This window comes from Amphiprion ocellaris, chromosome 22, assembly GCF_022539595.1.
Source record: "Amphiprion ocellaris isolate individual 3 ecotype Okinawa chromosome 22, ASM2253959v1, whole genome shotgun sequence".
Classification (NCBI taxonomy): domain Eukaryota; kingdom Metazoa; phylum Chordata; class Actinopteri; family Pomacentridae; genus Amphiprion; species Amphiprion ocellaris.
This window is the reverse complement of record NC_072787.1, coordinates 28,220,688-28,237,366: the sequence shown is the minus strand read 5'-3', so window position 1 is coordinate 28,237,366 and position 16,679 is coordinate 28,220,688. Positions and strand designations below refer to the sequence as shown.

Sequence of the window (16,679 nt, the reverse complement as noted above, 5' to 3'; positions counted from 1 at the left end):
TTTCGGCAACGCGCATTGGCGAGGGGGGGGGGGGGTGTTCGGCAGACATTTTCCGAGGTTTTTTCCATTTGTCATTCTCATCCCTGCTGCCTGTCTGCCTGTCTGTCTGCCTGTCTGCCTGCCTGTCTGTCTGCCTGTCTGCCTGCCTGTCTGCCTGCCTGTCTGTCTGCCTGCCTGCCTGCCTGTCTGCCTGCCTGCCTGTCTGCCTGCCTGTCTGTCTGCCTGCCTGTCTGTCTGTCTGCCTGCCTGTCTGTCTGGGTCTAAATCCTCCCAGCTGAACTCTGTTATCTTTCCTCAGGTGGAGCGTCATCGTGCCCTGCAGCAGAGACTGGAGCTGGAGCAGCAGGCCCTCCTGGGGGCCCCCATGGGCCCCGGGTCTGGAGCTCTGTCAGGAGCTCGGGTTGGGCCGACGCCAGGACCTGGTCCCGGAGGTCCTACCGGATCAACAGATGCCCCCGGTGGGGACGGTCTCTCCCAGATGCCCTTCTTCAGCTCCGAACTGCCCCAGGACTTCCTCCAGTCCCCCCCGGCCCCCAGACCTCAGCTCCAGGCCCCGGCGGGGCCACCGTTCCCCCAGCAGAAGGGCCTCCACGAGGGTTTCAAGGGACCACTACACCCAGGGGCCCACCCAGCCCCAGGCCTGCTCCCCGGGGCCACAGCAGAGTGGGGCAGGGCCCTCCCCGAGCACGGACCCCCTCTGGATGTGGCTCCTTCCGACGTCCAGATGAGGCCGAGGCTGCCAGGCCTCTCTGGGCCCTCAGCCCAGGGGCCGATACTCCTGGCTGGGGTCAGAGGACTGACCCCCTCCCAACCCCACCGATATGGACACGACTCCTCCTCCCCCTCCTTCCCTTGCCCCTCCCCTGGAGGCCCCGCCTCCCTCATCCAGCTCTACTCTGACATCATCCCTGATGACAAACCAAAGAAGAAGCGCAGCAGGAAGAGGGACGGAGACGACGCCTCACACTCTGATTACATCACTGCCCCGCCCACCTCAGCCATCTCAGACGCCTCCTGCTCCACGCCCAGTCATAGTAGCGTGGACCAATCACACGTGTCCTTCTCTCAGAGCTCCTCTCGCTCTGCTCTGGCTCCGTCGTCTGAGTTGGAGAGGCAGCTTTCCGTCAGCTCTGCAGCCCAGCAGAGAGCCTCTATCCTGGGCATGGAGGGCCAGGGAGGGCCCCTGTGTGCAGCTCGTTTGGAGGTCAAGGTTTGTAGTAGTACTGGTAGTATCAGTACTCTGTAGTAGTAGTAGCAGTACTAGTAGTAGCAGTACTCTGTAGTAGTACTAGTAGTAGCAGTCCTCTGTAGTAATACTGTGATAGTATCAGTACTCTGTAGTAGTACTGATAGTAATACTGTGACAGTATCAGTATTCAGTAATCCTGACAGTATCGTAGCAGCAGCCTGTAGTAATTTATGGTCGTACTGTAGTATCGTAGTACTGCAGTACTCAGGTGTGTTTTTGTGGTTGTCTTGCAGGAAGAGCGTGAGGAAGGCGGGGTCTGTGGGGCAGGTGTGGTAAAGGTGGAGGAGGGCAGAGTCGAGAGCTTCTCCTCCTCCTCCTCCTCCCCTCGTCAGGGGGGCGACGGGGGGAAGGAGCTGCTCCGACACCTGCTGAAGGACAACACCTCCCCCGCCAGCACGCCCTCACCCACCGGCCAGGCTTCGCCCACCGGCCAGGCTCCGCCCACTTCCCACCCCCAGCTTTCCAATGAGAGCCTGCAGTCTGAGGACGAGGACAGACCTGGTTCCCATGGCAACATGGTGAGGTTTATTGTTTTCTGTTGTTAGGCAGCAGTGTGTCACTCCTGAAATAACACCTGAAGATCACATGACTCCACAGAGCAGAGTGTTGTGGTACTCCTCTGACCAGGTGATGTGTGTCCTCCAGGTGAGCAGGGACAGTCCTGGTTCAGATCTTCTCGACCCCTCTGGTAGGAAGAAGGCTCAGCGCTGTAAGAGACCGGCCCGGCCCGACAAAGACAGAGCTCCTCCCAAATACAAGAGGAGGAAGAAAGAGGAGGAGGAGAAGACCCTCCACTCCTCCACCTCCTCCTCTGACCCGCTGATGACACACCTCCGACAGGTAGAGCTCCGCCTCCTCTGGTTCCGTAGCCTGAAGCAGCATAGTCACACTGGTTGTTTCTACAAATGGGGACAGTCTGTATGTCCTCATCTCAGGTCCTGTCTTAGTTTACTAGTTTTCTTATTTATTGATATGCTCCTCTGTTATGGATCAGTGGACAGGTGTGTCCTGGCAGGTGAAATGTTGACTAATGATGGACCTGTTGCTTCTCAGCTGTCTGTGCTGCCGCTCATGGAGCCAGTTCTAGGGGTGGACCTGAGTCTGTTCCCCCCGTACGGCAGTTCCTCCCTGGGCAGCGACTCCAGATTGATGGGCTCCTTCGGCAACGCCTCCCTGGACGGAGTCACCGACTACTACTCCCAGCTCATATACAAGGTACTACTCCAGTACTACTACAGTACTACTACAGTCCTACTCCCAGCTCATATACAAGATACTACTCCAGTCCTACTCCAGTACTGCTACAGTACTACTCCAGTACTACTGCAGTACTACTCCAGTACTGCTACAGTTCTACTCCAGTACTACTCCAGTACTACTATAGTCCTACTACAGTCCTACTACAGTCCTACTCCAGTACTACTACAGTTCTACTACAGTACTACTACAGTTCTCCTACAGTAGTACACCAGTAGTACTACAGTACTACACCAGTACTACTACAGTCCTGTCTCCGTCTCTTCCAGCAGAACAACCTCAGTAACCCCCCCACCCCTCCGGCCTCCCTGCCCCCCACCCCTCCCCCAGTGGCCCGGCAGAAGCTGGTGAACGGGTTCGCCTCCACGGAGGAGCTGGACAGGAAGGACATGACCGACCAGGAAGGTGAGCAGCACGTCAACCCTCGGCTTCGTCTGGCAGACTGGTTTGCCTGTCAGACGTCGTCTGAGGGCTGTCGGCTCGGTTCTGATTCTGTTCTCACCTCAGGGAAAGGTGCGTCGGCGCTGAAGCAGAAAGGGGAGGAGCTTATGGCTCTAAACCGCACCTCCAAGACCGTAGACGTCCCGGCCTCCTTGCCGACCCCCCCACATAACAACCAGGAGGAGCTCCGGTAAGCCCCGCCCCCTCTGAGCACACCTGTCCTCTCCCGGTGCCGCTCTGACTGTCTGACTCATCTTTCTACCTCGTGGGTTTTCCTCTGCAGGGCGCAGGACTCGTCGCAGCGCGGCAGCCCCGACGGCTTCGTCCCGTCCTCGTCTCCGGAGAGCATAGCGGACATGGAGGTCAGCAGGTACCCTGACCTGTCCTTCATCAAACTGGAGCCGCCTTCGCCCTGCCCGTCGCCTACGTTACCCATCATGCCCTGTGCCTGGGGCAAAGGTCAGTCGGCATAGTTACGTCACACCTGGCCGTGTGCTGTTTCCTGTCTGTTGTTGACTGTGTTTCCTGTGGGTGTGTCCAGGCTCTGCAGTCAAACAAGAAGTGAAGGCGGAGCCGATCCGTCATGGCCGTCCTTCCTGCTCTAACACTGACTTGGTTACCATAGCGATCACCCTCAACCCCGTTGCAGCTCAGGTAAACCTCTCTCTCTGTCTGCTGAGTCGTCAGTAGCCCCTCCCTCCTGATGACATCATGTGGCGTTGTGTTTTCAGAGTGTAGCGGGTGTGATGGCAGCGGTGGCGGAGCTGCTGCTGGTTCCCGTCCCCGTCGACTACAGGCTGAGCCGAGCGGCCAGCCCTGAGCAGAACTCTCTGGCTTTGCTGGCCGGGGTCCGAGTGCCGCTGCCACAGGTGAGTCCACAGCTTCTGATGATGTCACGACCTGACCCTCTGTGATTGGTCAAGGCTGGTCATGATGGTGGATGGTCATCATTCTTTGAGTGTTGGCATCAGGTTAGCGTAGTTGCATCAGACTGAGCTGTTTAGTGTTAGCATCAGGTTAGCATGGTAGCATCATACTGAGCTGATTAGTGTTAGCATCAGGTTAGCATAGTAGCATCATACTGAGCTGATTAGTGTTAGCAACAGGTTAGCATAGTAGCATCAGACTGAGCTGATTAGCATTTTAGCATCAGGTTAGCATAGTAGCATCAGTCTGTGCACATTAGCGTTAGCTTCCTGTCACACATGTTGGTCATTTTGAGCAGGTTTGCTGATCAATACATCCAGAAAATGTAACTGTGACTGTTTGATGCTCACAGGTTTCAACAGGAAGCAGACGACAGAGACCTGCAGCTGCTGCAGCAAACACAGGTCTCTCACGCACACACTCACACACACACTTTCCTCATCTTCATTTCTCACCTTTGTCCCTTTATCTTTAAATGCTTTGTGTTTCTTCAGGTGTCAGGATGGACTACATCCAACATGGTGGGGCTGCTGCCAGGCCTCAGTGTTGCAGTTACTGCAAGGTGCTGCTGGGAAACGGAGTCCGTATAGTCAAGGAGCTCAAACAGGTGGGAGGAAGTATAGGAGAGATTGTACTAAAGTGAAAGTACAGAGATGAGACAGGTAGTCACTATGTGTGTGTGTGTGTGTGTGTGTGTGTGTGTGTGTGTGTGTGTGTGTGTGTGTGTGTGTGTGTGTGTGTGTGTGTGCGTGCGTGTGTGTGTGTTTGTCTGTCTGTCTGTCTGTCTGTGTGTGTTACAGGAGGGTCGACCCAGCCTGGTGTTCTGCAGTCCAAACTGCTCTTCTCTCTACACAGCAGACGTACACAGCAGGTCAGCAGGAAACAAGGTGAGAGTTCACGTCTGATCAGGTTATTGATAACTGATTATCAGTGATAAGTGGGTTCAGTCCAGAGCAAGGCAGCCGAGGTGCTGGAATCCTGTGGTTTAGTCTACTACATCTCCCACAATGCAGCGCTGTAACATGTTCCTGTGTGTGTTGTCAGGCTGCGATGCCCATCCTGCAGTCTGGCTCTGAGTGCCCTCCTGCCAGCAGAGGGCAGCACCAGTACACCAACAACATGTCCTCCATCGCCGTCCACTCCCTCCCCCACACTCCCTTCTCCTCCTCCTCTCCTCCTCCTCTTTCCTTCCCCCCTGCCTCGGCCGTCACCATGGAGACCAGGCCCCGTGTGGACAGCCTCAAGGTGGGCGTGGTTACTGACGTGCTCACAGGTGACTTTGAAGATGACGTGAGTTTTGATCAGGTGATCGACTTTCTGTTTGTGCAACAGGTGAAGGTGAAGCTGAAGCCCCGCCCCCGGGCAGTCCCAGGTGGAGAGGACTCACAGTCGCCTCGCCATGGGAAGAGAATGAAGAGCTGCCGCTGGAGACGCTGGAGTGTTAGCATCACACTGAGCAGGTTAGCATGTTAGCATCATACTGAGGAGGTTAGCCTTACACTGAGCTGGTTGGCATGTTAGCATCATAATGAAGATGTTAGCAATACACTGAGCAGGTTAGCATGTTAGCATCACACTGAGCAGGTTAGCATCATGCTGTGCAGGCTCTCACCAAACAATGCAGCTTAGCATGTTAGCATTGTCCCTTACATCTTGTCTTTCATGCAGGGGTCCTTGCATTCCTAATGAGGCGGTTGCCATGCCAACAGAGGAGGAAGTGGACATGCTGTTGAAGAAGCTGGGGGCGTGTCTTCGTCCCGAGCCGTTACCTAAAGACCAGCGGAGGTGCTGCTTCTGTCACCAGCAGGGCGACGGCCAGACGGACGGACCAGCCAGACTGCTGAACCTGGACCTGGACCTGTGGGTGAGTGAGCCGCCCTGTCGGCGCCGTAGAGACCCGGCAGGGGTCTGGGCCGAGCTGACCGAGCTGTCTGTGTCTCAGGTGCACCTGAACTGCGCTCTGTGGTCCAGCGAGGTGTACGAGACCCAGGCCGGCGCCCTCATCAACGTGGAGCTGGCTCTGAGGCGAGGTCTGACGCTGCGCTGCGCCTACTGCCAGCAGACCGGAGCCACCAGCGGCTGCAACCGCCTGCGCTGCACCAACACCTACCACTTCACCTGCGCCCTGCAGGCCCACTGCACCTTCTTCAAGGTAACACACTGCTGTGCATGTTCTCCTGCTGTCCACTCTCTGTCAGCTGGTCTCATTTTTAATCTAAAGTCCTGCAGCTCTATGAAACCAGAACAACATGAAGAAGGAGACAGAACTCAGAGAATGATGGAAATCAGAGAAACTAAGAAAAAAAGCTGCGTTTCTTTAATTATTTATTATAAAAACATGACAAACCAACAACTGGGATCAACAATGTTTGAGAGATGTTACTGGAAACATGGAGGTTCCACATACTGGAGATGTTTAACGATCTAGTTCCATCCTCCTCTCTGCTCTGAGGAAACACTGCCTGCAGTTCACCTGAAACCTGACTCAGTCATGGACCATTAGTTGTTCTGAGAACGTGATTTAAGCTTTTAGGTTTTCAGGGTCAGAGGGTTAAAGCATGTCAAAGTAATATAATAGAGTTTGACACAATCACCTTCACCTTTCTGTGAGGAGAAGCTGTAAACGTTTCTCCTAAGACCAAATGATCCTTCCTGTGTCCACAAAGACACGTTCATGTATCATCTCCATGGACATCCTCATGCTCCAGGAGAACAGATGATTCCTTAAACAAATGGAGGTGGAGGATCTTGACCATCCACACCTTCAGAGCTCATCTTTAGAAACAGAAGTTTATTCACCTCATTCTTGTGCCAAAAAGAAAAATACATGACCGGCTCACTGCAGCGCTGATGAAACGTAACCAGATACAGGTACAATACACTCCAAATAAACGGCTGGAGTAAGACTATAGGAGAAAATTACACACCTGTACACACGCTTTAACACACCTGAACACACACCTGAACACACCTGAACACCCCTGCTGACTCTCTGCTCCTCCCCCTGTCCTCCAGGATAAGACGATGCTCTGTCACCTCCATAAGCCCAGGGCAGTTCCTCTGAGCGGGGACAGGTCCTCCAGCGGGTCCCCGTCCTCCACCCCTGGTCCGACCCCCGACCCGGCGGCGGCGGCCTCTGACCCGTACAACTCGGAGCTGCGGTGCTTCTCCGTGTTCCGCCGGGTGTTCGTGCAGCGGGACGAGGCGCGGCAGATCGCCGCCGTGGTGCAGCGCGGCGAGCGGCAGCACACCTTCCGGGTCGGCAGCCTGCTGTTCCGCGCCGTCGGCAGGCTCCTCCCACATCAGATGAGCAACTTCCACAACGAGACCGCCATCTTCCCCGTCGGTTACCACGCCAACCGCATCTACTGGAGCATGCGCCACAGCAACAGGTAACCGTCAGCGCTGTCCTGGAGGAAACAAACGCAGAATCACTCAAACAAGTCAAAGTCTGCCTGAAATGAGTCATTTCCAGGATCATTCCAGGACTGGAGGACATCTGGGCTCAATGTGTATGAAAATAAAGCTTCTCTCTTCCAATGTTCTGCTCCGTATTGATCAATAATAGGTATTGATTGGCTCAGCTTCCACATCAATGGTAGCATTTTTATTCCATGTTTTCTGTGTTGTTTGCTAACCCTACTCTAATCCATGCTAATGTTAGCTTTCCCTCAGCAGTAGAAGCTAGATATTTAGCTGCTGTTACTGCTGACCAAGAGGACAAACTGACTGATGGAAAACAGTCCAAAGAATTAGTCTGATCCTGATAATATGAGGTAGAGTGAGACGTTCAATCAAGGCTGACGATGGGATGAAAAGATGGAAAATAGAAGAGAGGACATAGCTTTGCTCTACCCATTTTTTAGGAACACTGATTGATGATGTAAACGGCAAAAACAAGACAGAAAATGACAAAAGTACATTTACACTACTGCATGTTTTAGGATTTTCTACATGGATTATTGGATGTAAAATGTCCTCCAGTTCTGGAATGATCCACTGGTCCAAAACGAATCAAAACTGTCCACAGCGACTCCAAGACCAGATCTAAACCAGGGTGGTGGTTCCAGAGAGGACCAGGGTCAGTAGCTGGTGCTTGTGCTGGCTGAGTGGATCCATCACAATGTGGGTTTCTATGGTTGCAGACGCTGTAAGTACATGTGCTACGTGGAGGAGAAGGAGGGCGAGCCGCTGTTCAGGGTGAAGGTGGTGGAGAAGGGACACGACGACCTCATCCTGACCGGACCCACGCCCAAAGGTAAGACTCACCTGGAGGCTGCTTCTGGTCCATTCACCTCCTGATACAACATGTTCCTTCATCTTCACTCAGCTGGTTTCCAACACAGGAACCCCTAGAAGGTTTTCAAAGCACCACACGACCAAAATTTTTTAAAAAACTGCAAAAAAAAAAAAAAAAAAAGCAGTGTAAATGTGGCAGCAGGGTTCCTGAACATAAAACAGACTGTAGTAGCAAAACCAAGACAAATAAATAAATCTGTAGAAGAACAGGAGCTATGTGATGATTGGCATCAGTCTGTGCGTCTGTCAGCAACATTACTCAGAATCAGGTGGATTTGGATGAACTTTCCAGGGAAGGTCAGAAATGACACAAGGACCAAGTGATTAGATTTTGGCAGTGATGCAGCTTATAGTCTGGATCCACAGATTTGTTAAAGATTTCTGTATCGCTGCCAGATTGCGGCAAGGCGTCACTGTAACCATGACAACAAGTGAACACTACGTCAGCTGATTGTGATCCTACTACAAATCCACCGCTGAGGACTTATCAGGACTTATCCATCAGAAACCATACAAGGAACAGTTGATTAAATTGTGGGGGTGTTTCTGAGTCCCATCAATTCCCTCCACCCGCTACATATTTAGGTCACGTGATTCGGTATCCGTACATAAAGTACACATGTATGACACACACCTGTACTATACAGCTATATTAAGTGAACATTCTATGCTGTGATTTCTGATCATCTATAACTAATAAACCAGTGGTTCCCAAACGTTTTCTGCAGGGCCTCCCTTTGGAAGAAAAAATGTTTTCTGGCCCTCCTACCTGCATGCAGCCACACCAACATACTCTCAGACACATCTTTTGCTTGAAAACTCCTGTAGAATTTATATGAGACTTAGTTTGTGACATCTTACTGAAAACTCTTAAAAGGAACACATCATTTTTAAGAGTGGAAGCATTAAAAGTGAGCAAACATATCTCAATTTTGTATTTTAACTTAACAGAGAAAACTGCAAAAGTGTGACATCGTCCTAAAAAATAAATAAGTCACTGCAGAGACTTTTTAACATGAATCTTATGTTTTTACTATCAGTATTAATTCCTTTCAAGACTCAAAATTTACTCTCTGCACAAAAATGGCATGTTAACAATTCTCTAGTAATAAACAAAAACTTGCAAATATTTTCTGCAAAAACAACATTTCTAACAAGATTTGTAAAAACACTTGAAGTCCCACAATCCTTTCAGTGACTGATTTGGGTTTGCTTTGTGCTGCAGATTTTCTCCAATGGAGGCTGCAGCTGTGAAACTGCCACTCTTAGCTCATTTTCAATGTCCAGCTTTGATCTGTATTGTCTTGAGGCAACTGCAGAGAAAGTGATGTCACACAGGTAAGATGCTCTCCTGCCCAGCAGTGGCTCGTCCTTTTCCACTCCAATCCAAAATCCAGCCAATGTCCTTGAGTTGAAGTGCAGCCTCATTGTGGCATCAATGAACTGCTCCTCTTCTGCAGCGCTGAAGTCAGCTGCTGCTGCTGAACTGATCCAGTCATATTCAGTAGGATCCTGCACTGGGAAATAGCTCAGGAACTGTTTCTGTAGGGCACAGATGTGGCTGATCATGAATGGATGAATGTGTTCTGCAGCTTGCTGTCCTCAATGAATGATTTCAGGCTATCAGATGAGTCTATATTCCCTTCTTTCACTCGCTTCTCCCACATCTCCAGTTTTCTTGTGAAAGATGTGATTTTATTTGCCAGCTGTGGGAGGTGTGTTTTAGTGCCCTGCATCTGGAGATTTAGTTCACTGACTGTCTGAAACATGTCACTGAGGTATGCAAGTTTCATGAGGAAGTTGTTATTGCTAAACTTGTGAGCAAGTTCATTAACCTCCTCCTCCAAAAAGATTGTGATTTCATCAATTCAAACAGCCTGGAAAGAAGCTTCCCACCTGACAACCATCAGGACTCAGTGTGAAACAAAGCAGCTGTATGGTCGGATCCCATTTCCTGGCAGAGAGCTGCAAAAATGCAGGCTTTGACGGGTCTTGTTTTGATGTAGTTCACTGTGTCAGTGATGTCTGTCATTACGTCGCTTGCAGCCCTCCTCGTTTCCAGGACATAGCCTGAGCCACATCAGTGCAGATCCCCACACAGTCCTCCCATTTCAGATCAGCCTCTTTCAAATAAGTGTCAGTGATTTTGAACAATTCCTCTGCAGTGGCTCTGTTAGTTACATGTTTGCAGAAGAGCAAATCCTCCTTCAAATCATCAGCATCAATGAATCTGACGTATGTTATCAGTAAACAGTCTTTGTTACTGTCAGTCGCTTCATCCTCCTGCAGTGCAAAACGATTGTCTCTCATCTTATCATTAAGCTGCTCCTCTATGTCTTCTGAAATGTCATAAATGCGTCTCCCAGTAGTTTTGTTTGACAGAAGAATTGTCTTTAGTTTGTTTGCTGCTGCTTCATCAATCATGGTAGAAACCATGTCAATAGCAGAAGGAAGTATTAATTCCTCGGCAATAGTGTGCGGCTTTTTACACTGAGCAACTCTGTAGGCGACCTTATATGAGGCGAGTTGGGCATTTCCAGGTACAGATGCTGCTTTAGTGAAACGACTCTGTTGTTCACGACAGTTGAGTAGTTTCTTTCTGAAGAAATCAACTGGCTTTTCTCTGTGTTCGGGATGTGCAGACTCCAAGTGGCGCCTTAACTTATTTGGCTTCATGCTGTCAGATGCTAATATTTTGAGAGACAACACACTGTGGCCTCTCTTCATTAGCCACAGTCGTACTTGTGAAGCCGAGGGCCAGATATGCTTCGTCATATTTTCTTGCCTTTGTTTTACTTGTTGTGAGGTTTGGTGTAGATTCATCTGCTGTCCGTTTACCAGCCGTCCTCCTGTCACAAACTTCTCCATGCTCTGCTAGCTTGCGCTGCAGCATGCATCGTTTGTTTATGTTTAGCCTTGCCAGGCAGGGTTGCCAGGTCCGCGTTTTTCCAGCAGAATTTCAAATGTTGCTGCTGGATGATTTAGTTTGGTTGGTTGGGTTGACCTCTTCTGCATGCAAATTGTATCAATAATATACATAAATATACATCCATGATTGAAGTGAGATAATTTATTTCTACTTAAACAATACCGAATTCCAGATCAGTACATAGGTGTACACACACACACACACACACACACACACACACACACACACACACACACACACACACACACACACACAGACCTGGCCATCCTGTCACCGAGCCCCCCCTGCCATATCTCCCCGCCCCCTCTTAGGGGGCACGCCCCCAGTTTGGGAACCACTGTAATAAACTAATGCTGTATTTCTGACATTTGGGGAATGAGCAGCCTTGGAGGAGGACTGACTCTGAGGGCTTTTCTACTTATTATTTTTATGACAGTCTTTATACATTTTACTCCATTATGTGTTATGTTTCTGATACGCCTCTTTTAAAGGTTATATTACGTTGAGTTCTCCAGGTTTCATTTTCTACAGAGCTTATGATTGGTCTTCATAACAAAAATGCATGTTTTACTTCATCAAAACCTCCATTCCAGACATCATCTCTGCTTCATGACCTTTATTCCTTCATTTCTACACAAAACTTTCAGAACATCAGTGGTTCCTGGGATCTTCATCATTCCACACATCCTACCCTAGATATTCCTCTACATTCCCAAAGTGTTCCTCTTTAATAGCAGAGCAGTTATTCCTTAAAACATTCCAGAACCTTTTTAAAATGTTTTAGGGATAATGTTGTTGGAACGTTCTGCTTTAAAGTCGCTAGAACATTCTCCAGATGTTCTGTTGGGTGTTTGTTATCGTCCAACGTTGTCCAGTCTGTTACCTCAACAACGTTCCTAAAACATTCTCACAGTTTTCCCAGTAAAACGTTCTACCTGTGTGAGCTCATTACGCCACAGGAACGTTGTAAGAACCCTTGCTGGAGAAGCTGAGCAGTGCAGTGAGTCCAGCTGTTGTGTGTTGCAGCCGTGTGGGAGCAGATCCTGGAACCAGTGTCCCAGATGAGGTCCTCCACTGGGACTCTGAAGCTCTTCCCAGTTTACCTGAAAGGAGAAGATCTGTTCGGTCTGAGCACGTCGGCAGTGACCCGGATCATTGAGTCGGTACGTAGACCTTCACCACACTCTGGATGTTCACCATGAAGATTCTTAGAGTAGATCCCCCACAGGGTCAGATGTTTCTACAAAGATCCACTTCCAGCAGGTTTGTTTGAGTCTGAAGAACATCTGAGGAACCTTTAGAGATAAAAACCTGGAAGGTTCTCATCATCACTGATCCAGGATCTGTGATGTTGGACAGCAGATCAATGACCTGAGATTGTGGAGGAGATGAAATATGAAGAACACTGAAGCCGCCATGAAGAGAAACATTGGTAGAAAGTCTGATCTAGGTCGAGTTCTGGAGTTTAATGGTTCTCAAGTAGAACTAAGTTCTGTCCACCTGATGTGCTGTCCAACATCACAGATCCTGGATCGGGGATGAAAAATATCAGAAACGTTCCGGTTTTTATCTCTAATGGGTCCTCGGATGTTCTTCAGACTCACATTTAGAGAACAAAGCTGCTGGACGTGAGAGGACTAGAACTTTAAAACATTTAACTCCCCAGAGAGCCTTGAGATGTTCCACTTTTTGAGTGAAAGAAACTAACGTGGACTCTGTGCAGCTCCCTGGAGTGGAGGCCTGTGAGCGCTACACCTTCCGCTTCGGCAGGAACCCTCTGATGGAGTGGCCTCTGGCCTTCAACCCGTCTGGCTCGGCCCGATCAGAACCCAAAGCCTACCAGGCCAAGAGGTGAGACGTTAGAGTTCTCAACACGTTCCTCAGCAGCATGAAGGAAAGTCACTCCAACACACCTCACGGTTCTCATGAAGAACCCTGATAGAACCTCAGTTCCTCTGAAGGCTCCTGTAGTTTGATCTTCATTTAAACAGTTTGTTGGCCCTCAGAGAGACTCAGAGAAGGAACGTTTAGCTTCAGAAGGAACGTTTAGCTTCAGAAGGAACGTTGAGCTGGAGAAGGAACGTTTAGCTTCAGAAGGAAAGTTGAGCTGGAGAAGGAACGTTTAGCTTCAGAAGGAACGTTGAGCTGGAGAAGGAACGTTTAGCGCAGAAGGAACGTTAAGCTTCAGAAGGAACATTTAGCTGCAGAAGGAACGTTTAGCTGGAGAAGTAACGTTTAGGTTCAGAAGAAATGTTTAGCTGGAGTAGGAACGGTTAGCTGCAGAAGGAATGTTTAGCTGCAGAAGGAACGTTTACCTGCAGAAGGAACGTTTAGCTGCAGAAGGAACGTTTAGCTTCAGAAGGAACGTTTAGCTGCAGAAGGAACGTTTAGCTGGAGAAGGAACGTTTAGCTTCAGAAGGAACGTTTACCTGGAGAAGGAACGTTTACCTGGAGAAGGCACGTTTAGCTTCAGAAGGAACGTTTAGCTTCAGAAGGAACGTTTAGCTTCAGAAGGAACGTTGAGCTGGAGAAGGAACGTTTAGCTTCAGAAGGAACGTTGAGCTGGAGAAGGAACGTTTAGCTTCAGAAGGAACGTTGAGCTGGAGAAGGAACATTTAGCGCAGAAGGAACGTTAAGCTTCAGAAGGAACATTTAGCTGCAGAAGGAACGTTTAGCTGGAGAAGTAACGTTTAGGTTCAGAAGAAATGTTTAGCTGGAGTAGGAACGGTTAGCTGCAGAAGGAATGTTTAGCTTCAGAAGGAACGTTTTGCTGGAGTAGGAACGTTTAGCTGGAGAAGGAACGTTTACCTGGAGAAGGAACGTTTAGCTTCAGAAGGAACGTTTAGCTGCAGAAGGAACGTTTAGCTGCAGAAGGAACGTTTAGCTTCAGAAGGAACGTTTAGCTGCAGAAGGAACGTTTAGCTGGAGAAGGAACGTTTAGCTTCAGAAGGAACGTTTACCTGGAGAAGGAACGTTTACCTGGAGAAGGCACGTTTAGCTTCAGAAGGAACGTTTAGCTTCAGAAGGAACGTTCAGCTGGAGAAGGAACGTTTAGCTGCAGAAGGAATGTTTAGTTGCAGAAGGAACATTTAGCTGCAGAAGGAACGTTTAGCTTCAGAAGGAACGTTTGGCTGCAGAAGGAACGTTTAGCTGGAGAAGGAACGTTTAGCTGGAGAAGTAACGTTTAGGTTCAGAAGAAATGTTTAGCTGGAGTAGGAACGGTTAGCTGCAGAAGGAATGTTTAGCTTCAGAAGGAACGTTTTGCTGGAGTAGGAACGTTTAGCTGGAGAAGGAACGTTTACCTGGAGAAGGAACGTTTAGCTTCAGAAGGATCGTTTAGCTGCAGAAGGAACGTTTAGCTTCAGAAGGAACGTTTAGCTGGAGAAGGAACATTTAGCTTCAGAAGGAACGTTTAGCTGCAGAAGGAACGTTTACCAGCAGAAGGAACGTTTAGCTTCAGAAGGAACGTTTAGCTGCAGAAGGAACGTTTAGCTGCAGAAGGAACGTTTACCTGCAGAAGGAACGTTTAGCTGCAGAAGGAACGTTTAGCTTCAGAAGGAACGTTTAGCTGCAGAAGGAACGTTGAGCTGGAGTAGGAACGGTTAGCTGCAGAAGGAACGTTTAGCTGGAGTAGGAACGGTTAGCTGCAGAAGGAATGTTACCTGGAGAAGGAACGTTTAGCTTCAGAAGGAACGTTTACCTGGAGAAGGAACGTTTAGCTTCAGAAGGAACGTTGAGCTGCAGAAGGAACGTTTAGCTGCAGAAGGAACGTTTAGCTGCAGAAGGAACGTTTAGCTGCAGAAGGAACGTTGAGCTGCAGAAGGAACGTTGAGCTGCAGAAGGAACGTTTAGCTGCAGAAGGAACGTTTAGCTTCAGAAGGAACGTTTACCTGGAGAAGGAACGTTTACCTGGAGAAGGAACGTTGAGCTTCAGAAGGAACGTTGAGCTGCAGAAGGAACGTTTAGCTGCAGAAGGAACGTTTAGCTTGAGAACCAGGATTAAATGATCAGCTGTGATGAAGGTTGAACTGATCTGTTCACAGGAAGCAGAACCTGTAGATAAACTCACCTGGTTTCCGGTAAACGTGACGTTAAAACACCAGATTTCAAAATCAAACCACATGAGCTCGGCCCACAGTGATTGGTCGGGTTCTTACCTGCTGTGCTCTGACTGGCTCCGCCCCCTCCTCCAGGCCCTACCTGCTGACCAGCATCGCCCCCCGCTGCCAGGGCTCGGTGGGCTCCATCGTGGGTCTGGTTCCTGGCGTCATCTCTCTGGCTCCCGGTGAGGCGGTGGCTGGCGCTCACCAGGGACGCCACTCCAAGTCCTCTCAGTACCGACGCATGAAGGCCGAGTGGAAGAGCAACGTGTACCTGGCCCGCTCACGCATCCAGGTGAGACACCTGAGCACGGCTACCTGTCTGTCAGTCACATGAAGGGGATGGGGCTGGTGGCAGGTGACCAATCACAGGCTGGGACAGGATTCTTTCTGGCACGTCGGCTTCACACCAGGAACAACCTGACAAACTGTTCTCTATGGAGAACCCCATCAGTTACCATGGCGATATGTAAAAACCTGGAGTTACCTGGATGCACCAACATGATGTGTGTGTGTGTGTGTGTGTGTGTGTGTGTGTGTGTGTGTGTAGGGCCTGGGTCTGTACGCTGCCAGAGACATAGAGAAATGCACCATGGTCATCGAGTACATCGGCACCATCATCAGGAGTGAAGTAGCCAATCGCAAGGAGAGGCTGTACGAGTCACAGGTAACACACACACACACACAGTTATCACCAATAATCAATAGATTGAGTCTAACTGATCGATGAGGCAGACGATGGGAGAATAGATGAAGGTGAGCTGCAGTACCTGGATGTTCCACCAGGTGGATCTCTAAGGTCCAGGAGAACCTGACTGTCCAGCGGTGTGTAGATGATGGATGGTTTTATTGTTCAGGAGGAGATTTAAGGTCCTTCTGGATGTTTTCATCAGAATTAAAGCCACTCTGAGCGTCCAGCTGTGAAAGACTGCTGTCCACACTGACTTCCTGTTTGATTGTGATGGGAAAAAATAACTACCAATCCTTGCAGTCTATTTATGAACAAACTGTTCTTAGGCAAGCCCAGAGGATAGTGACTGAGCCGTCACATATCCTTCACTCAGAATACAAGCTCCTACCCTTGGGCAGACGATATAGAGTCCCCACCTGCAAACTCAACCCTTTTAAGAATTCGTTTGTTCCAACCTCCATTAAATTCCTGATCAATGCTGCTTAGATTGTACAATGATTTTTTATAGCGTTTTTACTATGATCTAAGTATGTGTTATGTGGAATGTTTGGGATATGTGCAATACTGTTTTGTAGTTGTTGAGATGGCATTGATGGCACAGCTTTTGAGTCCAAGATAAATTTCCCCAAGTGGGACAATAAAGTATATTGTATCTGTTGTATATCTGTATCATTCTGTGAGCAGAACCGCGGCGTGTACATGTTTCGGATCGACAACGACTACGTGATCGACGCCACCATCACTGGAGGACCTGCCAGGTGAGGCTGGTTGGGACGGGTTCAGGTC

At 49.5% G+C, this 16,679-nt stretch overlaps 1 protein-coding gene across 15 annotated transcripts in view; it reads left to right on the top strand.

Annotated features, from left to right (window-relative positions):
- LOC111563576 (histone-lysine N-methyltransferase 2C-like) overlaps window positions 1–16,679 on the top strand; it is an 85,783-nt gene that overhangs the window by 68,499 nt on the left and 605 nt on the right. For 13 of the 15 annotated variants that reach the window (XM_055006981.1, XM_055006985.1, XM_055006984.1 and 10 more), the window contains 23 exons: window positions 299–1,210; window positions 1,483–1,772; window positions 1,900–2,089; window positions 2,303–2,464; window positions 2,776–2,911; window positions 3,014–3,137; window positions 3,231–3,406; window positions 3,489–3,601; window positions 3,679–3,816; window positions 4,227–4,278; window positions 4,369–4,481; window positions 4,675–4,761; window positions 4,919–5,119; window positions 5,207–5,334; window positions 5,543–5,738; window positions 5,817–6,026; window positions 6,890–7,266; window positions 8,020–8,132; window positions 12,129–12,265; window positions 12,826–12,953; window positions 15,296–15,497; window positions 15,753–15,869; window positions 16,578–16,651. In XM_055006981.1, the coding sequence (XP_054862956.1) occupies window positions 299–1,210; window positions 1,483–1,772; window positions 1,900–2,089; window positions 2,303–2,464; window positions 2,776–2,911; window positions 3,014–3,137; window positions 3,231–3,406; window positions 3,489–3,601; window positions 3,679–3,816; window positions 4,227–4,278; window positions 4,369–4,481; window positions 4,675–4,761; window positions 4,919–5,119; window positions 5,207–5,334; window positions 5,543–5,738; window positions 5,817–6,026; window positions 6,890–7,266; window positions 8,020–8,132; window positions 12,129–12,265; window positions 12,826–12,953; window positions 15,296–15,497; window positions 15,753–15,869; window positions 16,578–16,651 (4,376 nt within the window). The remainder of the gene's footprint in view (window positions 1–298; window positions 1,211–1,482; window positions 1,773–1,899; window positions 2,090–2,302; window positions 2,465–2,775; window positions 2,912–3,013; window positions 3,138–3,230; window positions 3,407–3,488; window positions 3,602–3,678; window positions 3,817–4,226; window positions 4,279–4,368; window positions 4,482–4,674; window positions 4,762–4,918; window positions 5,120–5,206; window positions 5,335–5,542; window positions 5,739–5,816; window positions 6,027–6,889; window positions 7,267–8,019; window positions 8,133–12,128; window positions 12,266–12,825; window positions 12,954–15,295; window positions 15,498–15,752; window positions 15,870–16,577; window positions 16,652–16,679) is intronic. The other 2 variants (XM_055006980.1, XM_055006992.1) reach the window with 1 other exon arrangement.